General features: G+C 42.5%; 1 protein-coding gene and 1 long non-coding RNA gene across 2 annotated transcripts; one reads left to right on the top strand and one right to left on the bottom strand.

The window, feature by feature from the left end:
* Nucleotides 1-7,902: 7,902 nt before the first annotated feature.
* On the bottom strand, nt 7,903-19,335 carry LOC310700280. The gene is made up of 3 exons (XR_014522556.1): nt 11,422-19,335; nt 9,334-11,358; nt 7,903-9,214 (listed from the first exon to the last, which is right to left on the bottom strand). It is a non-coding gene; the product is annotated as an uncharacterized lncRNA (long non-coding RNA).
* ALAS1 (5'-aminolevulinate synthase 1) lies at nt 9,491-19,337 on the top strand (the record flags this gene model as incomplete). The annotated part of the gene is made up of 10 exons (XM_083489520.1): nt 9,491-9,689; nt 11,740-11,955; nt 12,817-12,969; nt 13,070-13,292; nt 13,582-13,766; nt 15,122-15,301; nt 15,397-15,561; nt 16,606-16,874; nt 17,545-17,707; nt 19,037-19,337. 10 exons carry the CDS (start codon nt 9,491-9,493, stop codon nt 19,195-19,197), a joined length of 1,914 nt encoding a protein of 637 aa, XP_083345646.1. The 3' UTR covers nt 19,198-19,337.
* Between the last annotated feature and the right edge of the window lie 7,391 nt (nt 19,338-26,728).

The following is a 26,728-nucleotide window of genomic DNA, read 5'->3' as shown; positions in this document are numbered from 1 at the left end:
TTGTTACTTATAAAGTAGCACTCTATGCGCTGGCAGCTAAGATCAGGAGAAGGAACTACACAAAACAGCAGTCAACTGCAAAGGGGATTCGGATATTTAATTTGGCACATCTTACCTGAGAATCTCCTACTATTCTATTTAATGCAACAAATGATTTTAGTAGCTGTGAACGTGGTTTTATTGTATGTCTGTGTCCAATGACTTTTATGGTTTTTTTGTTTTGTTTTGTTTTTGTTCTCCTTCTGAATGATGCCATGGCTAGTGCAATAAAAAGTTTAATTGGAACTGGAATAACGTTTATGTAGAGACGGATGGTTCTTAAGGGGGTGCAGGCTCATGGACTACTGATTTAAGAGACTTCAGTGGGGTCCATTGGCTCCAATGTCTCTGACTGATAAGTTCCACCTCAGGTCTGATCACGATGTTGGGTGAGGGTCTGCACTCAGCATCTCTGTCTGCAATGCCATTGGCCCAACTGAACTGATTGGTCCCAGGTGGTTGCTCAGGGTGGTGACATACGTATACGCATTATATTTTACAACACTAATGTTTATTCCCATAAGTCAGATTAATGAACTCCATAAAATAGCCTCAATGACAGCAGCAGTATGCCATTTAACTTTTAGAAGCAATAAAGACGACAACCTTAAACCTCATAGGCATCACCTTTCTCCAAGATTATTGGCACTACTTGCAAAGGCATTTTGCTGGGTGGTGATATAAGAGAGAGATTTTTAAAAGGCACTATCCAGTCAAAGTTAAGCAGCTTTTAAGTCCAACAAATACTCAACACAGGGTACTTATAAGTAAACATGTATAAAACTGAGCTGCTTATTCAGAGGGATTCATTCCCCCGAAAAATGTGTTTAGAATTGTAGCTGAACTGCTCAACTGCTGTTAGACCGTGCCCTATATTTCTGTGCAAAGTCAGCTTCCATTTCAGTGGAGGGGTGGGAGGAGACAGGCAATTTTAGGAGAAACCACTTTAATGATAAGAACAGAAGATGCAACAAAGATCCTCCCAACAAAATATAGGCTAACCTAGTGTGTGCACTAAGGTCTCCTATTTCATAATTCTGTTGTACTCAAATTACATCAGGGCTGGAGCTAGAGCCAACGTAGATAAAAGCATAACTGTTAAGTCCATGGCTGAGAATCTAGGACATGGTTTAGTTACTCTCACAAGTCTCTTAAACAAGGTTAGCTTGTTTTTTTATTGTTCATCCCTTCAGCAGTCTGCTTACACTCATGACCCTTTATTTCTGAGTACCAAAACTAGTATTTTTATGCATGAAACAAGTACAATGAAACCTATTATTAGACCAATTTGGTTAGAATCCACCAGCTTTTGATCACTGAAGTTCATTAAGTAGAAAATAGAAGGCTTGGCCTAGGGTCTGTTTCTTTATGAATAAGGGTTCTGTGTATCTGAAGCTTGAACGCATCAATAGCATTATATCCAATGAAATAAAGCATTGGGTCTTGTCTTTTCTTTTTACCCTGCCTGCTGTTGCCTGGTATGTTATTAATGTTTCTTTCTTGCTGATGACATACTATATCAGATTTTCTAAGTGGTCTACAAAGTGAGCTGTTTGGCATCTTATACTGTTTGGTTGAGGATGTAGAGATGCACATAATAAAACTATTGTACTGTACTCAACAATATTTACTGTAGTGTACTGTATCTTTACTTCAGGAATTCAGTTAAAGAGCCGTTCATCTTTAAAATGTTATCAGTTTTGCGTATGTCCTCTAAGTCGATTTAACTCTGTAAGATATGCATCACAACTACATTTCAATTTTTTGCTAGCTATTCTTTTGTTATTGGTGGTGGCCTGTTTCTCCATTTTTGTGCCACTAGCATGTGAGCAGCAACCATTAAAATCCATATTAACACCTTATGCTTGATTTGTTCCCCCAAATTCCCTAATAAAATTGTCATAGAAACGTAGGGTTGGATGGGACCTCGAGGGTCATCTAGTCCAACCCCCTGTAATGCAGGAATATTTTGCCCAGTGTGGGGCTCAAACCCAGGACCCTGCGATGAAGAGCCTTCTGCTTCATCAGCTGAGCTATCCCAGGACAATGGCTCTAAGGATAATAGGTCAGCTTGTTATCATCGAAACAGTTTTAACCACTTTCCCCCACAATTTTTTTGATTAATGGATATGTCCACCACTTATGCTTCATGACTGCCCTTAGGATATACAGATTGCTATGTTGGTCCATGGGGTGGGGGGTGGGGAGGCCAAATATTGCAGTATAGCAACACCTTTATTAGAACCCACCAAAAGGTTATGAGCAAGCTTTTGAGTTCTCCGGAACTCCACATCAGCCTGGATTTTAAACAAAACAAGGAGTAGGGGAGAAAAAGCTGGACACGATATTCTCGCTCCAAAATCTGCAGTTTGTGTAACAGTCTTAAAATGGAATTCAAGAAGAGCTGTGCAGAAATAATTGGATTAGGCGTACAAAGAGCACGACACATTCCAGGATGCACCCAAGGCTACTTTGGATAAGTAAGCAATAATGGCCACTTCCACATTTTTAAAAACAGAACACCACACCAAGTAGTTACCCAGTTTTGTCTCTAGATAGCTACAAATCTATTAACAGTGCAATCCTAACCATATCTATTCAAAAGTCATATTGAATTCAGTCAGGTTTACGTAAAGTAACTACCTGCATACCTGTAGGGACATCTCCATCCCCAACGTTCAGCCTGAACATTGAGGTCCAGCTCTGAGGGCCTTCTGGCAGTTCCTTCACGGTGAGAAGTGAAGTTACAGGGTACCAGGTAAAGGGCCTTTTCGGTGGTGGTGCCCGCCCAGTTGAATGCCCTCCTGCCAGATGTCAAAGAGATAAACAACTATATGACTTTCCGAAGACATCTGAAGGCAGCCCTGTATCGAGAAGCTTTTAATGTTTGATGTTTTGCTGTGTTTTTATGATGTTAGAAGCCACCCAGAGTGATTGGGGCAACCCAGCCAGCTGGGCGGGATATAAGCATTAAAATTATTATTATTATTATTATTATTATTATTATTATTATTATTATTATCATCATCATCAACAACAACAACAACAACAACAACAACATCAAATTGAGTTAGGAATGCCGCTTGTTCTACTAGATGTTATTTTGCCTGTTACAAACTGCAACCTGCGACTTTTCCCTCCAACCCCGCCCCCAGTTTTGTTTTAATAACAAACATGTTGAAGAACTCAAAAGGTTTGCTTATTACTTTGTGATTTTTTGCTTCATTCTAATGAAGTGTTACCATATTGCGGCTTTTGGAAATTGTTGTGTTATTTATTCGTTTCTTCTGTTTCTACCCTGCCTTGTTGCCAAAACCTCTGGGTGGCTTACCACAGTATAACAAGCCAGAGAATTAAACACGAAAAGCTGAAGCATAAAAACAAAAAACAATACAAGCATGTGTAATGTGCTTGTTTACATCACTGAGGTTGAAAAAGGCTTGTGTGGAGACTTCCGGGTTGACGCGATCTGGAAATGGCGGATTCCCTCCGAGCTCCGGAGGGAATCGGCTCCACTGAGGATGGGTCTTTGCCGCGCCGGCGACGCGGGGACCCTTAAAAACCGCAGGCGCGGAAGCCTGCGGACTGAAGACTCGGTGGGTGCCTTAAGCGCCCCCCCTGATTCGCAAAGAGCCTTTTTAAAGGCTGCGGAGGGGATACGGGGGTGGCGTGGCACTGAGAGTCGATCGCTACCTCGGTGGAGCGAAGCCGCGAGCCATGACCGGAGAGCGCTGACTTCCTTCCTTGAAAATTTGGACTGAAAGAATCACCCGTGAGTAAGACGGATTGGGACTTTAAAAATTTTTTACCTTGAATTGGAGACGATCGGGGGGTGTGCTAAAAGGAAGTCCGCACCCCCCCCCTTGCAGACGATCTAAGCAACGGCATAAGAGCTAAGCTGGAGAGCCTACCCCTGGTGGGGTGAGTTAAAAAGGACATTAACTTCCAAGATTTAACTAAAGGAAATTTTGGGCTGGAGAGTGGAGTTTTGGGAACTTTCTTTTTGCTTTAAACAACCCCCCCTCCCGGGCTCGGGAACGTCCTGCCTTGGTGCCTGTGTAAGAGCTGCGGAGTTTGACAGCTGTCAAAGCTGCCAAACGGCCGATTTAAAGTGGAAAAATTGTCATCTAAGATCCCTCTGGACTAAGACGAGCTATAACTGAGCTAAAACTGTTGGAAACAAAGTAATAATAATCAGTTAAAGGATTGTTGGTGAAAAGGCTAATAAGTAACCAGATTCCCCCTAGGGGGAATTCTGTGAAACTACAATGGATACAATGGCTGTGGAAGGAAAGTTACTAGTGGAAATCGAAAGGATGTTTCAATTGGTGGGAATCTTACAAGAGCAGAGCTTGGCCATGAATAAACAACTTGAGACTATGACCTTGGGAACAGGCAACTCTGCTCTTTGTATTGAGGACCTCAATGAGAAAGAATTCACAGCTGAATGGGAAACAATACCTACAGAGTTGGAAGAGACTAAACAACAAGAAAAACAAGAAGTAATCCTGGGAAGCAACAACCAAAAGCTGACATCTGCGCAACATAAGCAAGGAAACGCTGGGAACATATCTACTACAAGTCTTCGAAAGACACAGAAGAAGAAGGAGGAGGTCCCGGGACAAAATGGAATACAGAAATTTAAAATAAAGAAATATGACTGGGGCCTCCGTTTGGACTTTGATCTTGAAGAGATAGGCTTTGTGGAAATTCTTCAGCAGTTACTTTTGAATCCCCTTGTGGGAAGAGGATACACTTTGATGGTGAAAGAACTTTTCCCAGACCCGACGACTGACATAAAGGACTACCAACAGGACAGGCGGAGAGGGACTGAAAGAGACTTGAAAGCCTCAGACGTGAGGAACCCAGGCTGAGAATCTCGAATCTGGATCTTTATTGGGAAGGGACAAAAACCGGGGATGGGAGGGAGGGAAGAAGAGACTCTTAAAAACTCTTAAGACTTTTAGGTTTGGTTAATATGACTCTTAATTAAGATAAAATGAAAATCGATGGAAGAGAACTTAAGTCCAACTTAGGAAAATTAATTTTTATTATAAAAAAGGTAATAAGATGAATAAGATTGTTAAGAGGAGAAATACCAACTTGCTGATATAATCTTGAAACTGGGATGCACGAGGGGAGGTGGGGGGAAGTCAGGGAACAAGTTTATGAAACGGGGATTTGCTGATTTTATACATGTTTTTGTCTTTCTCTTTTCTTTGTGTATGTTTTGTCTCTATAAAACCAGAAAATCAAATAAAAATTTTATAAAAAAAAAAAAAGGCTTGTGTGGAATTACAGTCAAGGAATATGGAAACCAGGACTCTCCCATGCCTCCTGGGTCTCCTGAACCATCGCATTTTCATTGCTCAGATGTGTTTTGGTTAAGTTTTGTAACTTGGATCTGCTGACTCACAGTGCTGAGATCACAGTGAAATTTCACACGCAAAGACCAGGAAATAAGTCCCACATCCTTTCCAGTTACTTCCCTGCCTACTTTCTCTTACTAGAGGGAAGCAGGCTTCATCTTAGCCATACTCATACTGTCTACTCGTTTGAACAGAAGAGAGCTTGGAGCAGGGACCTGACCACTCAAATAATATAAAGCACTGAGTGCAGATGTCCCCATATATAGAATACTGTAATGAAATTAGTTTCTCTCCTGGCTTGAAGATGCTGTGCTTTTGACCCTTAAGATTGCCTGTTCCACTGATCCAGAGGCAACCAGTTTATTTGTTGCTGTTGCTGTTTTAAACCTCTTCTTGGGCTTCTGCTTTTGCAATACTTTGCAGCAAGAAGCCGCACAAGTAACTTCAATCAGAGTTTGCTCACTTTTCATTTCTGTTTCACTCCCCACTTCCCCAAGGGCATGAGGTAACAACATTTTGAGGGAAACACAACATGTTTTCCAATTAAATAAATTAAATGAATCTCCCCCTTCAGCTTTGTTTGTTAAATCCAGCACAAGCAGAAAAGGTATTTAGGCTTTGTCCTTTCATGTTTGTCCAGAGAAGAGTTCCCCAACTGACACACACAGCTCCTCTCTAAGATGTGCCCTTGATGTTAGAACCTGGTGTACAGACGCACTTGGCTGACATTTAAAGGCCATGCCTGAAGAAATTAGAAAAGGCAGGCCTCTGAGATATACAGAGCCCAAGCCATTAAGGGATTTATTCACCAGTACAAGCACTCTGAATTGTTATCAGACAGTAAAGGAGCCAATACATATGCTTAAGCACTGGAGCAAGATGCTCTTCACAGCTCACCCCTCTCAGTAAACAAGCTTTTGCAGTATAACAATGAAGATTTCAGCAGCCTTCAAGGACTGCTCCATTTGCAGCACCAGACCAACTCTGGAATGGGCAAAGCCATAATTAAGAGAATGTTCCCTATAAATTGATGCAGAGTGCCTTTCCTTCTCCACTGAACTGAAGCTCAGTTAAGCAAAATCTGATAATATACAATTCAGTGGGCAAGATTGGATTGATTCCTGGGGAATTAATCGGTACACAGTATGATCAAAATACAGGTCAAATGCAAGTGTGGATGTGCCCGTAGCACACAATTCCCACAACTTTGGCCCTGATATTAGAGAGCAGGACTTTCAGACTACAGAAGGTGGGAGCTTCCCAACATCGCTCTACATGCTAATGATTATTTAGTTAAATGTGTTAAGCTAAACTAATCGGAAATAGCTTCCAGATATTTAATGGTCTTAGGATTGTATTTATGTTAACTGATAAAATAATGTGTTTAATACTATAAGGAGAAGATTTAAAGATGTTAATGTTCAATTTAAAGTGTATAAAAACTGGGTTTTAGAAAACCGTTATAAGGATTTGCAATGAAATTCAACTAAGGGGAAATGAGGAAGTCGCTTTACAAAGTTAATAACTGTTATTTTTAATAAGGTTATGGTTTATGTTTGTTATGTTTGTTTTGTGTTTTTGTTTGTCGTTAATATTGTAAAAATCAATAATTTTTTTGAAAAAAACCAAAAACATCGCTCTACATGCTGGGCCAAGCTTGACTCAAGCAGCCACCATGCCAAACAGGAGTCCCTTGCCTGTTCCTAATAGGCACAGAAAGGGCTTCTCTACACTTTCCTCTGCTCTTTCCACGCACTGCCCCTGCTTTAAAACTCTGTGTCTGATGATCTCCCCCCCCCAAGCTTTCCTTGTGAAAACCTGTTCTTTAAAGCTGAATTGGAGCAAACAGCAATCTGTGGAAAACCCAACTGACATTTGATCTGATTTGAGTGCTAAAGAGCAGGTTTTTGCAGGGAAAGAGGTTAAAGTGCCTGTAAAGAGAAAGAGTGGGGTAAAAGGTAAGTATGGATAAATACTAGGGCAGCAATCACAGGTGGAGTTGGACAGCATGTTTGTGTGCGTCCTTAGGGGTTGCTTTTATCTCTCTTAAGGAAAAACACTTTCCACATATAACTGGGTCATAAAGTAGAAACTGAAGGTGGGTGGGAGAGATGGTCCTTTCGAGTTCTGTGATTCTATGCAATTAAAACAAGGCACTTCTCCGCAGCCGCAGCCGGGAGACATAGAACCATCTCGACTCTCTCCCTCCCCGCAAATAAACCCGGGAAAGGAACAGACGAGCGCGACGAGGATTTAAGCGGCTGAGGGACAGACTACGCCCCCTCGCGAGGAGGGCGAGTTGCCAATCCCGGCGCATGCGCGGCGGCAGGGCTCTTGTGGCGGCGGCGGGAGGGGGGATTGCCGCGGGAGAGGCGTCTTCGGGTGCGCGTGCGCGGTGGTGCCCCTTTGCTTTCGACTATATAGGCGGCGGCGGCCGGAGCTGGGTTGACACTGAGCGGAAAGAGCTGGAAGGCGAGGGTTGGAGGGACGCTAATTGACGGGTAAGGGACCGGTGGGGGGGGGGGAGGGCGGCGGGGGGCGCGTGAGGGAGGGAGGGAGGGAGGGAGGCCCGGTTTCCTTCCAAAGCGGCGCTGAGCCCTCGCTTGCTCGTGTCCGAGGCGGCGGCGGCCCAGCCGGCACTTCTTCGCTCCTGACCTTGTCCGGCCTCGGATGGACGGAGCTGTCCGGGGCAGGGGAAGCGGGTGGCCGCTCGGGGCGCCCTTGGCCGCCGAGTCTGGGCGAGATGCGGAGGGGCTTCTCCTCCCCATACAAAGCTGCCCCTGGGCGAAAGGGGCCGGGAGGGAGATCTTCGTCTCCAGGAGGGGAGAGGGAAAGCGGGGTGGTGGTGGTCCTCCTCCTCTTCTTCCTCCTCGCCCCGATCCCTCTGTGCCCATCGCTTCGTTTCCACCGTGCGCCAGGGGAGACACGGCCCTCCTTCACTGGCAGGCTTTCCATCGGCCACAGCGGAGTCTTCACTTCGGTCCCCCGCAAAAGAATCCGAGACGAGGAGGAAGAAGTGGCCGGGTTGGGGCGATCTCGTTCAGCCCTCGGGATGGAGCCTCCCTAGATCTGCCCGTGTCAGTTGTCTTAGGAGACTTGGATGGGGGTTTCCGACAAGTTCCGCGTCCTCTCCACAAACGTCCCTCACTCACACCAATAAATTTTCCTGGTTTTTAAACGCCTTGCAAACAGAAGTGTTGGCGGGGTGGGGCGAGGTCTTGCAGGTTGGCGAGTTTATTGTGGCATATTCTTAGGTGGGCTAAAGCTCGCTTCACTGAACCCATGAAATATTGCCTGTCCAAATACTGGCATCTAGCGTTATCTGTCATTTTGGGCAAGCACTCAAGGCTGGCTGTAGTCCACAATATGCTATGCCGCAATAAGTCTTTGTAAGTTTTAACATGCTGCAAGACTCTTTGCACGCAACGTTGCAACAGATCCGTAGGCTACCCTTCTGGAACTGGTGAGTCAAGATTCTTTGGACTGCCTATCCTCCCAGTTTTTCTTTCTTCCTTTTGTCAGTCAAGGGGTCATATGTGAAATTATCCACTGCTGAATTACTATGCCAGTGGTTCAGGTATTTTGGCCTGTAGCTCAATGCATGTGCAGCTATTTAATCTTTGGTGGCGCTATGTTTTTGTTTTCTGTTGTTTGCTTTTGCTTAAAGGTTGCTTCATGCATTGTAAACATCTTGAACTGGAGGGGTGCCCTTTGTAGGACTGAACCTGCAACTGTGTGTGTAGATCATAATATGTTACAATCTTGTGTGCATCTAAAAGCTGCAAGCACATCCAAAAGTCACTAACCTATGTATCCAAAAGTCACTAACCTATCTGAAGAAGTGTGCATGCACACGAAAGCTCATACCAAGAACTAACTTAGTTGGTCTTTAAGGTGCTATTGGAAGAAATTTTTTTATTTTAACCTATGTATGCTGGTCATCTATATGTTTGTCATATGTGAAGTGACCCCAGTAGTTCTTGAAGAAGTCTTGTATACAGGCTGTCTCTCTTGCATCTTTGTATGATGTTAAACTACATTGTTTTGTTATTTTCAGCAAGACTTTTGAAAACTCTTGAAAAATGGAAGCTGTTGTTCGCCGCTGCCCATTCCTGTCAAGGGTATCCCAGGCTTTCCTGCAAAAGGCTGGCAAATCCCTTCTTTTCTATGCCCAAAACTGCCCTAAAATGATGGAAGTTGTGACTAAGCCTGCTTCACGTGCCCTGAGTACTTCATCTGCTCACTGTCAGCAAACTGAAGAAACCACTTCTACTAGTGAGAGTAAGGCTCAACTTTGTGATTTTGCTATTTAATACTGCATAACTTGAAACTTTCTTGAAATGTTGTCCTTACTAAATTGAAATACAGCAGTGAGCATACTTCTGAAACCCAATGGAGTTGCAATACCATTGGCCTGATCTTATTCATCCACAAGAGTTTTTGCAAAATACTGATAGTTAAACCTCCTAGAATTGCCTGCTTGTTTGTTCAGCAATTTAAATTATTCTACAGGACTCTGAAACTTAGGGTGAGATCTAGTAATGGCAGCCTGTGAGTGCAACAGCCATACAATTGGGGAAGGTGGGGGGACATTCTTAATGTAGTGCAATGGCCAAATCCAGTGAGTGGGCAGCTTAGGGAAAATAGAAATGTCAAACAGAATTAACCTGTGATATCCTGTTTTGTACTATTATACTACTTCTGCTTGAGTAGCAAATAGCTTGCACAACAGTGCCAACTCTCCTTGATATGGGATCTTGCCCATAGTAATTATAATAGAAGTGATACATTACATTTTAAAATTAACTTTTTATTGGCAGTATGTTTGGAAATGGTTTATTATTTCAAGGCAGAATGATGTTAGCAAAGTTCACTTTTGAGAAAGTGGTAGGCTGACTGAACTTTGAACATCCTTTTCCCAGTTACAGAGGCCAAAGTATATTGTAACTCGCTCTCTGTACAATCTAAGAACAAGGGTGAAGAACAGTATAAAAATTATTGCATATGGCGGATGACACTGATGAAGCTTTTGCAGGGCAACCTTCCAGGGCCCACATGCCAGCAGTAGGGGGGCCAGAGACAGAACTGGGCAAAGCAACAAATGCAAATGTTACCTTTGAACAGTACCCTAGCTTCTATACACACACACACACACACACACACACTCTAGGCAAGCAAAAGGCATTATCAAAGTTCACATTCCAGCCATGCAGTAGTGTATGAAGTGGGACGGGTGAGGAGCATGGCTAGTGTGGCTGGTCACGGGGTGTGGTTTGCAAAGAGATTCAGGGGCCAGATAGGCTTGCGAGGCTGCATTTGCCTCAGAGCCTCAGGGTCCTCATTCCTGATTTAGGGCCATCTTAAATGGCAAATGACCTAGCACCACAGTTTTGCCTTTCTCTGAACTTTGCTTTTGTTGCTAAAAGTATCTTTAATCACAGGCTTTTTACACGCTGTTGAAATATGTTTTCATCACTGCATCAGGAAGTACTAACTAAAGGCAAGAGCCTGGCAGGAAGCAAGAACTTAGGAAATACTAACTGTACAAATCTATGTTTTTCATTAGAAGAAAATCCCACTTAATTAAATGAGGTTTACAACTCTTCAAAGTGTGCGTGTACTGCAGTCTAAGGCTTTTATCCTATATACTGTAACTTAGAAGTAAATCCCATGGATTCAGTTGGATTTCCTTTTGAGTAAATGTACATAAGAGTGTGCTGCTGATTCTCTTGAACACTTGTCAGTTAAAACTTTATGTTACACACTGTTATTGTGAGGCATAGCCCTGGTTTTTAAAATGATTCTGCAAAAGCAGACTTCTCATTAATGAAAGAAAACTGTTGTGTGTTGAAATATACTGTATGTCAAAACTAATAATGGGACTGATGTAACGATTCATCCATTTCTTCTTTGCACAACACTGGTCCGTTTTTTCAGTGTTCCCCTCCACCTTATTCAGACAGTTATTGGGAAAACGACAAAGAAACCCACTATTATGGACTGATTAACACACAAAATGGTTAGCAGATTTAAAACGTTTGAAATGTTTTCTGAGTATAGTTTGATACGTTGCTGGGCAGGGAGGAGAGTGTAGTGTTTCCGCTCTCTGAGTATTTTTTAGTTTGGTTAGTTACACAGCGCTTCTGAATGAAAATGTTTTCAATCCTTACATATCTGGAAGTGTTCCAGGGAAGCCTTTTGTTCTTAACTGATAATATTTAATGTATTACACATAAAATATATTTTAAGATACATACAATTAGCACCCCTATCAAAATGAGTACCTCGGATACCTTTGTTGCATACTAAACACTTTATTCTTTTATTCAAGAGGCCAAAAATTCACTAGATGTGGCCCAACGAAACACAAGCAGATCCCAACTTCCATTGAGCCACCCACCTGCCGCTAGCCAGAGTGCTAGCCAAGCCACTGTGACTAAATGCCCATTCTTGGCAGCTCAGATGAATGAAGGGAACAGCAATGTTTTCCGCAAAGCTAGCCTGGAACTCCAGGAGGATGTGGAAGAAATGCAAGCAGTAAGAAAAGGTATCACCTCTTCTGAATATTTGGAGGTTTAATAAAATTTGGTTCTAATCATGCTAGGTAGATTTTAAAGAGAGGAGACAAAACTGAACAAAGTTTAGTCGAAGTTTCTCAAGCTCTTTAAATTGTGTAGCTCTTGCAGAATCCACATGTCGCACATCCATTGGCTTGGGTTTTTCTATCTGCTTTATTTACAGTTAGTTGTTGGTGTAATAATAATGATCATAGTTCTGAAACCTGTCTGAGCCAAAGATCTCTCTTTCTAATGGTGGTGTTTCCTGTAAGTACAGTTATGAAATAGAGGGAAACACTTTGGGACAGTTAATTCACATGCTGCTATAAATGCACTGTAAAATAACAGACTTTCACTTGCCTCTGCTCTGAAAGCATGGCTACTTTTAGGGAAACACTAATTGATTCTCAGTGACTTGGACTTTGAATAGGCCACAATACAAGGAAGAAAGCAAGTGGACACCAGTGTAGTGCTAAGCAGTTCATGTACTGTATAACTATAAACTTTTGTTGTCTAGTTAGCTAGAGTAGATTCATGCAGCTGTGTTTTATTGGTTGGATTTTTGGGGGGAAATGTGGGATAGTCCTGAGTTTGAAAATAACTAACACACATAAAACTGGGAAGATACCTATCATGAAATGAATGGTAGAGGGCTGAGAAACAGTTATCCCCTATGTGAATCCCCAGCACTGCCAGGACTTATTCTGAAGAAAAAAAGTACTTGTAATCATTAAATATACTACTTCATTCAGTTACAGTAACATTTTTTTTTAAACAACTGCATTATATATACAAGAAATTTAATTTGAGCTGTCCAATCACTAATTTTCCTATGCCACCTTGCTATGTAGAATTTGCCAAAACACCAGAAAGTACTGTTGCGGTAAACACTAAGATGGATGGGGGGAAACCAAATGATGGCTTGCTGAAGAAATTCCAAGATATGATGTTGAAACAGAGACCAGAAAGGGTGTCTCATCTGCTTCAGGAGAACTTACCAAAATGTGAGGCACAGTCTTGTTTAACTTGATGGAAATCAAAAGCTTGTATAAACTTTGTTGGTTGTTCTAGCTGCTTACATGTGCTAATGCCTTCCTCTTCTAGCTGTTTCTACTTTCCAGTATGATCAGTTCTTTGAGAAAAAAATTGATGAGAAAAGAAAAGATCATACATACCGTGTGTTCAAAACTGTGAACCGAAGAGCCCAGGTTTTTCCCATGGCAGATGACTATTCAGAATCCCATAGCAGCAAGAAAGAGGTGTCTGTCTGGTGCAGCAATGATTATCTTGGGATGAGTCGTCATCCTAGAGTTTGTGGAGCTGTTATGTAAGTGGTTTTTAATTGACAGTAAAATGTTGACTAATTACACTGTGTCTTTTAGAAGCCTACCCAACACCATTGTTGGTTACAATGCTTATAATGAAGAATGTTTTTTTAAAAAATCTCAAGCTGTTAACCTATGAGATTCCCCCCAAAATTATCCTAGTTTGTGCTTGGCTTTATCACTCAGGCCAACTATTTAAAACTCCCCTACACGAATGGGAATGCAACTTATTTGCGAATGTGAGATTGCTTCAAGTTGTGTTTAATGACCCTGTTGGAACCTTCCTCACAGGGAAACACTGAAACAGCATGGTGCGGGAGCAGGAGGCACCAGGAATATATCAGGAACCAGTAAATTCCATGTTGATCTTGAGAAAGAATTAGCTGATCTCCATGGAAAAGATGCTGCTCTGTTGTTCTCTTCTTGCTTTGTAGCAAATGATTCAACACTCTTCACACTAGCCAAAATGTTGCCAGGTAAATCTAACATGAATATGCTGTTCTACTGTACCTTGAAGGAATTGCAAAAAAATAAATATTCTGTGGTACATTCATTTCAAATACTGTAAAACACCAAATTGCACCAAGGTTGCCCCAGATTAATTCAATACAAACATTTAAACTAGCTTGGAATTGAACGTGGCTAGCAGTTTTATCAATCCAGCCAGGTTAAGTGCATGTTAATGGTTTTTGCCACCTCATGGAAATTGTATCAAAAGCTTTGAACTGAAAAAACCCAAACTAGATGTGTGAAGACAAAATGCAAGTACAGTACGAGCGCATAGTGTGTAGGATTTTGTTCCAAGGATTCTGTGTATACATGAAAATTCCTTATACCCAAACCCTTGGAGCTGCCCTGGCAGCTAGCAGGTGAGGAGGAGAGAGAATCCCTCATACTCCCATAGCCTGTGCGCTGGGCAGGCTTTGCCTCCCAAGTAAAAGCAGAAAACGTAGAAGTTCTTTTTATGCCATGTAGCCCCAAGTGGACCCAGTGCAAAAAGAGCTTGCTCGGCACATCCCGCTTGGCACACTGCCTCTGGGAGGCTAGGGATGCTCATGGGAGATCTTGCAGGAACTTGGAGGGCCCCACAAGATCGTGTGCAAAAATCCCAAAGCTGGTGCGCTGAGCATTCATTCCCCCCCGCAGGCAAGCTTAAAAGCTCTTTACGCACTGGGTAACCCCAAGCAGACCCAGCAAAAACATAACTTTTAACCTCTCCACCAGGCTTGGATTTGACTTGCACAGTTTCAGCCAGCTTGTTGAAACTTGCTCAAGTTAAATGGGTATAAGATGCGGCTGTACGGTAGCTGAATTTGAAGGTACCACTTTGGCTTCTTGTTTCTTTACATATTTTTCCTATGTTCTGGGTATCTAATGACACTACGTAATGTGTGGCCACAGCAGTACCAAGGCAACACTCGATCATTTCTGCCCTGCTCACTCACTGGATTTCCTGCTTAAAAGACTACCTTGTTCAGTGATGTTGCTTCCCTTCCAGAATCATAGAATGGGGTTCTCCTGGATTTGAGCAATAGCTGCCAGGAAAATTCCAAGAACAGAATTTGAAAATTGAGGTGACTTGCAAAAGGCAGGACCAGCTGGGTAATATCTGGGTTCAAGGTTTGAACTCGCTGCCTCCTTTCCCCCAGATACAGTAGCTTGTTTGACAGGTTCCCACAAGAATCTTATTGCTCTAGGTTTCTTTACATTCAGGTTGGGATAATCTGATCTCTCTCTAGCTGGATTAGTGAGTTGTCCTAATCCTATCCAGTTACAGATGATCAAGCTACAATGTGGTATTTGACTGGCCTCTCTCTCTTTCCCTCCTCAGGTTGTGAAATTTACTCGGATGCAGGAAACCACGCTTCTATGATTCAGGGGATTCGAAACAGCAGAGTGCCAAAGCACATTTTTCGCCATAACGATGTTGGCCATCTCCGAGAACTGTTGAAAAAATCAGACCCATCTACTCCCAAAATTGTTGCATTTGAAACTGTTCACTCAATGGATGGTATGCTTGCTATATCATGCTCCAGGTCCTGAAAACTGGGAAGACATGGGTTCTGAAACGCAAGAACTTGATATATTACTATTACCTTGTTTTAGGTGCAGTCTGCCCGTTGGAAGAGCTTTGTGATGTGGCTCATGAACATGGGGCAATCACCTTTGTAGATGAAGTACATGCCGTTGGGCTGTATGGAACTCACGGTGGAGGCATTGGAGACAGAGATGGGGTCATGAACAAAATGGATATCATCTCTGGAACGCTGGGTATGTACACACTGGTGCTGTTCATTCTAATTTTGAGTAAGAGTGACTAAGAATGAGTCATAAAACAGAATGAGCATACCCTTGTAATTCCATTTGCAAGGATAATTTGTATTTGTGGTAGATCCTCCATTCCTGCATTAAATCAGTGTATGTGAAAATGTTAGTTGTTTTACAGAGTCCTCCTATCCTTACCTTGAACTTAACTCTGTAAAGTAGAACGTTCTTAATCCTGAAACCTGACATGGGAGTTGTGTAAGGAGATTTGGTAGGAACAGAAGTAGTAAATCTATGTCGTAGCAACACGTTTTACCAGTTAAGGCTACTGCTTATTGCAATTTCAAAAGCTGCAATGAAAACAATGTACCAGTGGAAGCACTTTACCTCCAGAAATTTTAAGGAACTATGAATTGGCAGTTGGTATTACATAACAACTGCAAAGTTGTACCCACCCCAGACTGCTTGCTCTTATTATGCAAGTGAAATATGTGAGTACCTCCCTTTGGAGGTATTAGTTTACACAAGGTATGCTTTCTCTGTAGATCATAAGACACTGTGAAAATGCTGTTAACACAAAGTAGCAAAACTAGTAGAGAGGACTGAATATTGTTCTAATCTTCCCTAATTTTTTGGTCCTAGAAGCCCTCTTGGTGGGCCAGTTAGAAAACTGCTCCTGCCACTGAAACCTGTTTGACAGTTGTTTTTAAGGGTCACCATGTGATGTCAAAATGTACTGATTCCCCAAAGATGGCTTCATGTCTGCCTTTTCAGATGTGGTCACGGGTTTTCTTTATGCACTTTCCCTGTATATGTGTGTTTGAGCGCACACACCTTTAAGCAGCTTATTTAAAACTGGGGTGGTAGTTCTGTATTGAACATACCACCTTACTCTGTTGCATGAAGACTTAAAACAGCTCTCTTCTGTAGAAGAGGGATCAAAATACTGCATTGCTTGTTAAACATCTGCTTCTTACCAAAATTAGTGGCTAGGTATCGAAAGAACTGTATGCCAAGGATAAAATAACCTTTTGCTTGTTTTTCCTGCAGGGAAAGCCTTTGGCTGTGTAGGGGGTTACGTGGCCAGTACAAGTTCTCTGATAGACACTGTCCGTTCCTATGCTGCTGGCTTTATTTTTACAACGTCCCTGCCCCCCATGCTCTTAGCTGGCGCTCTCGAGTCTGTGAGAATCCTCAAAAGTGCAGAGGGGCAAGTCCTTCGCCGCCAACATCAACGCAATGTTAAACTCATGAGACAGATGCTGATGGATACTGGCTTCCCTGTAGTGCACTGTCCCAGTCACATCATTCCTATCAGGGTAACTATTTAAGGACTTAACCCAGTACATAAAAACCCCATTGTTCTTTTATGTCCCACAGAAATTTCATAATTAAGTCTTTATGCATTTACATTCTTTATCTTGTTGAGCTCTGTATAACATGGCATCTTCCCCAATTCCCCAAGAGGCATCTTAATGGTTATGACTTCAGCAATTTTCCCCACACACTGTTTCAGTTTAAATTTATGCATAAAACACAGATTGAGAGAGTAGGAGATTGATGGCAACCTGCATTTCTTTGCTTTCCTGCCCAGGACCCACAGAATACAGCAATCTGACATTGATTAGGGAAGAGATTGGTATGAAGCCCACATAGTCTGTGGAAGGAACCCAGGATGGGGATACCCTGAGGTCTCCCTGGCAAGAGAAGTGGCACAGGAGTATATCACTGGCCTTCTTGGACCACACACATGTGCTTCGTTCTCCCTGCCTTTTCCGCTTCCACCCCACCCCCAAAGCACTTGCCTCCTAGTTTTAGCTTGTATCTTACTGGTTAATAGTTCATGCAACTGGCAGTGTCTAAGTACAGGTCTTTGTAACTATAACTTTTGGAGTCTGGTCATGGGAACACCTAGTTGGTCCTTGGTGGTGCAAATAATGTATTTTTACAGTCTTGGAAACGTGTCTAGAAATAATCTTTCTGCCTCAGGTTTCAGATGCTGCTAAAAATACTGAGATCTGTGACAAAATGATGAGCCAGCATAGCATCTACGTCCAAGCGATAAACTACCCCACTGTGCCACGTGGGGAAGAGCTGCTACGTATTGCCCCTACCCCACATCATACACCACAAATGATGAACTATTTTATTGGTGAGTGAACAAAGACATAAAAGCACAGCAACATTTCCTAACACTTTTCTGACTATAGTGCTAAAGAACTATTTGGGCACTTATTACTTGCACAATTCCAATCGTGTGTGGCAGAGAGTAGGGCTGCCATATCCACAACACCCCTTATTCTCATTAAGGTTGAAGGCTGAAACTAGGAGCCCACTCTACACTCAGACTCCCCCATGTGACTTTGAACCCTGATCATGCATGGGGAGTCTTTTATGTGGCCCTGCTGTACCCCCGCATGTAACTGGAATCCCCTAAGTAATTCATGCTCAAATAGGGTTGCCCCTATAGAAAAAATGTGCTTTGTCCCTAAGGTTGAACTGTCATAAGCACGAGAAGCAGGGTGGGTGACTGCAAGTACCACTTCCTAAAATGTAAATAAACTTACATAGTACAATATATAAAACTGAATTTGAGACCAGTAAGGTTTTTTTGTGATCAAGTTAGATTGTTCTCCAAAAGTTTCTGTATCAAGGAAGCACTGTGCTGGCTTAGTTCCACTTGTTTGTACAGCTTGATATTTCTTTAATAATTATGTCAAATGATAAGGCTAAACATGGTACATCATCAGATCCTCACCCTAGCTGAGTCCTTGCCTGTTAAATTGCATGAGTCTCCAACAGGCAAACTGCATCTGCGCTATGTGCAGCTTTCTTGCTTCTTTAAAGAAAGCCATGAGTACATGTAGACTCCATAGCACTATGCCAGTAAATCTGCTATCTCTGTCCTAACACACACAAGCTTACTGAATAGTTGTTGGCATCCATCTGTCTCAAGAGACAATGGAGTTCACCTCTGGGGGTGAAGTCAAACTGAAGTGACCTCTTCATGGTGCAAGCCTGGACAGTGTGTATGGAGGTCCTGGACTTCCCAGATGACAAAACCCCCTCTTGGCCTCACTGATGTGATCCAAAGGAAAGTTGAGCAATACGTTTGGCACCAGCCTGGCTGCAGGAGTTGCTGGAAGGAACCGTACAAGGCTCCATCGAACCGTTTTAGAGACTCCTCCACGTCAGATTTGTGTAGGGTTTTGGAGGCTTCCTCCAAAAGGGAATATTGTCTAGCAGGTAATGCAAGAATTGAGATTGTCTCTCCTAGTAAACCTGTAACAGGCAAAGGGCCATGAAACCTTTGAACATAACGGGGTCATTAGTGTTTTAAAATTCAAGGCTACTGTGTTAAAGAAAGCTAATAAGGATGAACCTTGTATTAGTTGTTCTGTGCCTTTATGCTACAGATTAGCCAGAGTGTTTGCTTTGTCTCTGCAATTACCAATAAGCCTGTTTCCTTCTTCCCTTGCAGAGAATCTGTTAGCTACTTGGAAGGAAGTTGGCCTGGAGCTGAAGCCACACTCCTCTGCTGAATGCAACTTCTGCAGGCGACCCCTTCACTTTGAAGTAATGAGTGAAAGGGAAAGATCCTACTTCAGTGGAATGAGCAAACTTGTGTCAGCGACTGCATAAAGCAAACTATAGTCCTATCTATGTCTAGTTGTCTAGTGTTCAAATGTTCACTGTAGCCTCTTTCCTGCATATGACATGCATTTTATTCCGTAGCTTAAGAACAGAATTCCTGAAAATAAATTTTCAGATGGTGTATACTAGTTCTGTATTTTATGGTAGTGTTTTCTTTTCCCATCCTCCAATTATAATCATTGCAGATATAACAGATAGCATGTTCAGATAGCAGTAGAAACAAGCTGGGGTCCTGTTAATGAATAACTCATCTAGTCTTTCAGTTGTGCTAACAAATTGCCTTAACAGACTAGGCTAGATGTTACTAAGCTGGTGAGGTTCTGAACCTGGGTATTCTTTCTGCCTGTGCCAGGCCCTCTAATACCAAGAAATCTAAAAGCCAATAGGAAAGAGATGTTATCCTTTATGTAGGTTTAAGAATTTTTGGGGTGTTGGGGAATCAGTAGGTTGCATACTTGTTCTCCCGTGCCATGCATCTACCTAAAATGAAAGTCTTGAACCAGTAATTGCTCAGGAAGAAATGCAGACGGGGGGGAAGTACCGTAAATGCAGAAAGAAATAGCACACGTGTAATATCACTTGGGGTAGAGAGGAAATTTTATCACAGCTAGTGGAGTTTGTCCCCAGACTGTTTTCAAGTCCCAGAACTCCAAAAATGGATTTGGGGAAGGAAGAATGTATAGACACCCAGGAGTAGAGGGGATATGATGAAGCCGCTTTCCATGCACAAAGCAAGGTTTTCCTTTTAGTAATTTTATATCTAGTACTTCAGCCTCCCCCAAACAGATGTTGTCTCAGCTGGGGGAAAAATGCTAGATTTTACATAGGTGTGCACATACCAGCATCTCTATAAAAGTGAGGATGTTGGGGTTGTGAAATGCATGAATTGAGTGAACCATAAATTCTGTGAGGCCTTTCCTCAAAGTGTAAGAGAGACAGTGGGATAAGTTAGAGAAACTTAGATGATTGTGTTCTCTCTCTCTCTCTCTCTCTCTCTCTCTCTCTCTCACTCTCACACACACACACACACACACACACACACACACACACACACAAAACATAGGTATGATTATTTACAAAAAAAAGTTTCCAAAGTAATCGGACCTTGAGAAAGGAGTAGGGGAGAAGTGCAACTCCACATACCATGTTCAGAATGACTGTTCACTTCCTGTTTCAAATAAAGGCAATGGTCTCTAGTGGACTGAGAGAAGCAAATAGCACTCTCAAATTACTGGAGGTAAGAGTTATGAACACACAAATCCCTCTCACGCCAATAGAGACATAGCTAAGGATTTGGTATGTTTGAATAACTAAAAATTGCATAACAGTAGTTGAAAAGGAATTAGTAAAGGGTGTGTCAAATCTATTTAGTAGGAAAAAGCATTCTAACCACACATTGTCTACTTGTATGCTGATAATTACGCATATATTTGACCCAGTGCTCAAGGGTTGGGGGTGGAATCAGTGGGGACATGCAGGTGGAGCTGGCACCCACAGCCCCCCTCCTCTCTCTGCCCCCACCTTTATTCCCCCAGGTGTTCTTTTGAGAACCTGGATAAGATTATAGTCAGACTATAAACCCTATTATCCATTGCTTGGCTAATTTCCCAGCTCTATGACTGCTTCAACAGCTCAAGTTTTCAAACGTGCTTACCATTGAGAGTCATTCATTATCTGCATTCCCAAATCAAATTCCTAAGTGGAGGGTGGATAGTGGTTAGCAACTATTAGGACTCATATTCCTCCCCGCACATATTTGAATTCAAGTCAAAAAAGATGCTAGCAGCTGTTTTATAAAACCTGGGCGGATTGGTCTGAATCCAATAAACCAGATGTTATTTTAACCTTTTGTGTTTTGCCTTGGAAAAAGGAAAATCCTGTGAGAAATTAAGCTTCTGTGTTCTGAGGGAAGATGATCACATTTCTAATGCCAACTTTCCAGTGAGCTCAGAACTAAGCATTGTTTGAGCTTTATAGTGATCCTGTGAGGCAGCTTGTCTGAGGGCCACTGTGCCCTCCAGTCACGAAATGTGAGTGATAAATAGCAGGCCAAAGGACACCTGTGCTCCTTTCCTGCATTCAGTTTTCTCTGTGCTTACGAAAGACAATTTGGCAATATGTCTGACCCCAGATATCAATGGTGAAAGGCCAACGACAGCCCTGCCATTAGTGAGGCAGCCCATTTGGGGTGTCATGAAAGGCCTGCGCATTAGTAGTGATTTAACGTATTGCTTTATTCTTACTTCCTAGGCGAGATGCTTGTGGGATTTTTCTAATTCAAGCATCAAAGTAACTTGGTCAGCTTTGGGTACTATGCACCTTGCTTGGGGGAAAAGGGGCAACCATTTGTCGTCCCATCTCGGGCCAGCCTTGTTAAAGGCACTCCTGAATCCAGTTTGGAAACCATGCTGATTTCAAGCACGTGGTCTTGTCTATGGCATAGAGAGGACCCTCTTCAGCTGTGTTACTCTGCAGCTCAGTACACTAAAGGGAAAAAAGACCACATCAACAAGGCCCCAGAGTAGGTTTGTGTGCAGTATCTTATATTTCAGAGTACTGCAAACACTGGTCCCTATTGGTTTACTGGAGGTGGTAGAGAAACGGAACAATGTTTTGGCCTGACCACTGAGGGTTCTGCATAGGACCCCTAAGAATACTATTCTGGCAAACGCTGAACTTAGGAAACCAGGTAACACCCACCCCAGGGAAACACGCCCCAGTATATGTATTGACAGCATGAGCCATATTTTCCTGTTAACAAAAGGAACTAAACCTCCTCCTGCCAGTGTCAAGCTTCGTGGGAAGAGGGGAACTGAGGGAGCGTGTTTTGCAGACCTGCAACTTCCTTTGTGAGAATATTTCTTCAGTCCTGCACTCTTTAAACTTCTCTTCTGATGAAAAAGAAAAGAGCAGCTAAAACAGTTTAGATTTGTGTTCGCTATATACCGGTAACCAGGCAGATGAAGGTAGAAATTAGTAGCCAGTTTTCTTGGCCTGCTGTTGCATTCCAAACATGTGTGGTGCTCCTGTCTTGCTTATGGTATATTATTTGCACTGCACCAGCCATTGGAAATTGATTGGTTCCAGAACACAAATCACTTGTCGTTCCTCATTACTAGATAAGGCACTGAAACCTACATTATTGCAGATTACAATGGAATCTGCATATCACAGCTGCTATAATAATAATAATAATAATAATAATAATAATAATAATAATAATAATAAATATTTGTTTGTGTGTTCTTGTTCAGAACAGTCAAACAAAGATGGGAAGGACAGATGACAACTCTGACCCCATTGCCACCCTTGCCCTCCCTCATCTTTCTGTCATAGTAGCACCAGAAGCTGCTTCTCTTCAGGAGAGGGCCTGGAATTTGGATAGCTGCCATGGTCTTCCAACAGGGCCAGCCCAAGGCATCCTCCACATTTCAGATATCAAAGCCAACCAGACTGTCACATGAATCTTACTTCGACACCGGCAATGGGCAGCATCCTCCGCTGCCCAGCAGTCTCACTTAGGGGCAGATCATGTGGCGCACAGTTCCTCCGCTCCTCAGCATCTGCTGCTATCTCACTCTGCCTAATAGTAGAGCTGGCCCTGCTCTTCATGGATTTCTCATTTTCTCCTCAGGCGGCAGTGACTGCGCGCATATCAAGTGATCCTCTCACTCCTAAACTGCTTTAAAAGCGTGAAGAGTCTCACCCCTTTCTGGTCTCTTCACCCACCCAACCCACATTTTCCCTCAAAAATATTTTTTTTTTGTTTTTTTAAAAGATATTTATTAAGAGTTTAAGAATTACAGATAGCAGAAAAAGAAAAAACAATAAAAAATTAACAAAACATACATTACAATACATATAAAAAGAAAGAAAAAACATAAAATAAAAACAATACAACAATACAACAAAAAAGAAAAAAGAAAAAACATTAAAACACATCCGATATTCCATATCTTTACCTTTCATTTACTTGTTTCAACGACCTCCTCACACCTCCCTTTTTGTATTCTAGTTCAATTAACTATTTCAGCAAATTCTTTCCATCTTTCTCAATTTTTGTTCTATAATTTATCTTAATGGTCTAACCTTAATTTTTTTCATTTTGGCCCATTATCAATCAGCTTTTACTTAGTTCTTTATTACATTTCTGCTAAAACCATATAGCTTCATTCCAACATCCTTCTAACATTCATTAATTTTGCAATGTTTTTGTAAATATACTTTAATTTTTTTCCAATCTTCTTCCACCAACTCTTCTCCCTGGTCTCGGATTCTGCCAGTCATTTCCGCCAGTTCCATGTAGTCCATCAGCTTCATCTGCCATTCTTCCCTGGTAGGTAGATCTTGTGTCTTCCAGTGTTTTGCAATAAGTATTCTTGCTGCTGTTGTAGCATACATAAAGAAAGTTCTATCCTTCTTTGGCACCAATTGGCCGACCATGCCCAAGAGAAAGGCCTCTAGTTTCTCCAGGAAGGTATATTTAAATACCTTTTTCATTTCATTATAGATCATCTCCCAGAATGCCTTAATCTTTGGGCATGTCCACCAAAGGTGAAATAATGTACCTTCAGTTTCATTACATTTCCAACATTTATTATCGGGCAAATGATAAATTTTTGCAAGCTTGACTGGTGTTATGCACAACCTGTAAATCATTTTCATTAAATTCTCTTTTAAGGCATTACATGCCGTAAACTTCATGCCAGTGGTCCATAACTGTTCCCAGTCAGCCATCATGATATTATGTCCAACATCTTGTGCCCATTTAATCATAGCAGATTTCACCATTTCATCTTGAGTATTCCAATTCAACAGCAAGTTATACATTCTTGACAAATTCTTAACTTTAGGGTCTAACAATTCTGTTTCCAGTTTTGATTTTTCCACCTGGAAGCCTAATTTTTTATCCAAATTGTATGCCTCCATTATTTGATAATAATGGAGCCAATCTCGTACTCTATTTTTTGGTTTTTCTAAACTCTGCAATTTTAATCTGACTCCCTCTTGTTCCAGAATTTCCCAATACTTCGGCCATTTGGCCTCCATATTGAGTTTTTTCTGTGCCTTTGCTTCCATTGGTGACAACCATCTTGGAGTTTTATTTTCTAACAAGTCCTTATATCTTATCCAAACATTAAACAATGCTTTTCTGACAATATGGTTTTTAAACGCTTTGTGTGCTTTATAACCTTATCATACCGCAGATATGCATGCCAACCAAATACATTGTTGAAACCTTCCAAATCCAGCACATCCGTGTTTTCAAGGAGCATCCATTCTCTCAGCCAGCAAAATGCGGCTGATTCATAATAAAGTTTAAGGTCTGGCAGGGCAAATCCACCTCTTTCTTTAGCATCTGTTAATATCTTAAATTTTATTCGAGGTTTCTTGCCCTGCCAGACAAATCTAGAGATATCTCTCTGCCACTTCTTGAAACAGTCCATTTTATCCAGGATTTGCAAAGTTTGAAACAAAAACAGCATTCTTGGCAATACGTTCATTTTTATCGCAGCAATTCGGCCTAACAATGACAACTTCAAATTTGACCATATTTCTAGATCCTTTTTCACTTCAACCCAGCATTTTTCATAATTATCCTTAAATAAATTCACATTCTTGGCAGTCATGTTAACCCCTAGGTATTTTACTTTCTTGACCAGTGATAATCCTGTCTCTTTCTGAAACTTATCTTTCTCCATTTCAGTTAAATTTTTCTCTAAAACTTTAGTTTTCATCTTATTCAGCTTAAATCCTGCTACCTGACCAAATTCTTGAATCAGTTCTAATACTCTCTTAGTGCTTTATTCTGGTTCCTGTAAAGTCAATACCAAGTCATCAGCAAATGCTTTCAATTTATACTGTTTGGCTCCCACTTGTATACCTTTTACCAATTGGTCCCTTCTAATCATGTTTAACAAAACCTCCAGGACCCAGATAAAAAGCAATGGAAGAAGAAGAAGAGTTTGGATTTGATATCCCGCCTTTCACTCCCTTTAAGGAGTCTCAAAGCGGCTAACATTCTCCTTTCCCTTCCTCCCCCACAACAAACACTCTGTGAGGTGAGTGGGGCTGAGAGACTTCAAAGAAGTGTGACTGGCCCAAGGTCACCCAGCAGATGCATGTGGAGGAGCGGAGACGCGAACCCGGTTCCCCAGATTATGAGACTATCGCTCTTAGCCACTACACCACACTGGCTCTCTATGGAGAGATTGGGCAACCTTGTCGTGTTCCTTTCTCAATCTTAAATTCTTCCGTCACTACGTTGTTCACAATTAATTTAGCCTTTTGTTCTGAATAAATTGCACCTACCGTATTTTTCGCACTATTGGACGCACCGGTCCATAGGACGCACCTAGATTGGGGGGGGGGGAATAAAGGCAAAAAAAATTATTCCCCCCCCGCCCGCCAGGCGCGGGGCTGGGGCGGGGGAAGCCCGAGCTTCCCCCTCCCCCAGAACGGGACCCAGAGCCATGCCGAAGCTGTGCGCAGCTTTGGCATCGCTCTGGGAGCTTGCGGGGCTGGGGGAGGAGGAAGCCCTCCGCCAGCCTCCAAACCATGTCGGGAGACAGCGGGATGGCGCGCTGCGCCTCTCCCGCTGTCTCCCGAGTTTGCGGGGCTGGCGACGGGGAGGAGCAGGCTTCTCCCCCCCGCCAGCCTTCTAGCCAAGTCGGGGGACAGCGGGAAGGGCGCGCTGCGCCTCTCCCGCTTTCTCCCGAGTTTGCGGGGCTGGCGACGGGGAGGAGCAGGCTTCTCTCCCCCGCCAGCCTTCTAGCCAAGTCGGGGGACAGCGGGAAGGGCGCGCTGCGCCTCTCCCACTGTCCCCCGAGCTTGTGGGGCTGGCGGTGGGGCTCTCCTGAAGCCTGGAGAGCGAGAGGGGTCGGTGCGCACCGACCCCTCTCGCTCTCCAGGCTTCAGCGAAAGCCTGCATTCGCACCATAGGACACACACACATTTCCCCTTCATTTTTGGAGGGGAAAAAGTGCGTCCTATAGTGCGAAAAATACGGTATACCGTTTCCAAAACCTTGACCAACCCCCATCCCCAGTAAATTCTTTTTCATAAAACTCCAGGAAATGTTGTCTAAAGCTTTCTCCGCATTCACAAATATCAAAACTGCTTTGGTATTGATCTTCACTTGTAGTTTTTCTAAGATATTAATTATATTCCTCATATTGTCAGACAAGTGTCTGCCCGGGAGAAAGCCCGCTTGATCTTTATGAATTACTTCTGCTAGCACCTTTTTTAATCTTTTAGCCAAAATGTCTGCAAATATTTTATAATCCACATTAAGCAATGATATGGGGCGGTAGTTCTTAAGCTGCGTCTTTTCAGTCTCTGTTTTCGGTATAAGTGTGATGCACGCTTCCTTCCACGACTGTGGTGCCCTTTTCCCTTCCAGTATTTCATTACAGACTTCCTTTAAAGGTTGTATTAACCATTCTTTCAAAGATCTGTAATATCTAGAAGTCAGTCCATCCGGTCCTGGGGATTTACCCAATTGCATGTTCTGAATGGC

The sequence above is a fragment of the Podarcis liolepis genome (genome assembly GCF_965112155.1).
Source record: "Podarcis liolepis genome assembly, chromosome: 2".
NCBI classification, from domain to species: domain Eukaryota; kingdom Metazoa; phylum Chordata; class Lepidosauria; order Squamata; family Lacertidae; genus Podarcis; species Podarcis liolepis.
Note: the sequence above shows the minus strand (reverse complement) of the source record. Positions and strands in the feature narration are given on the sequence as shown.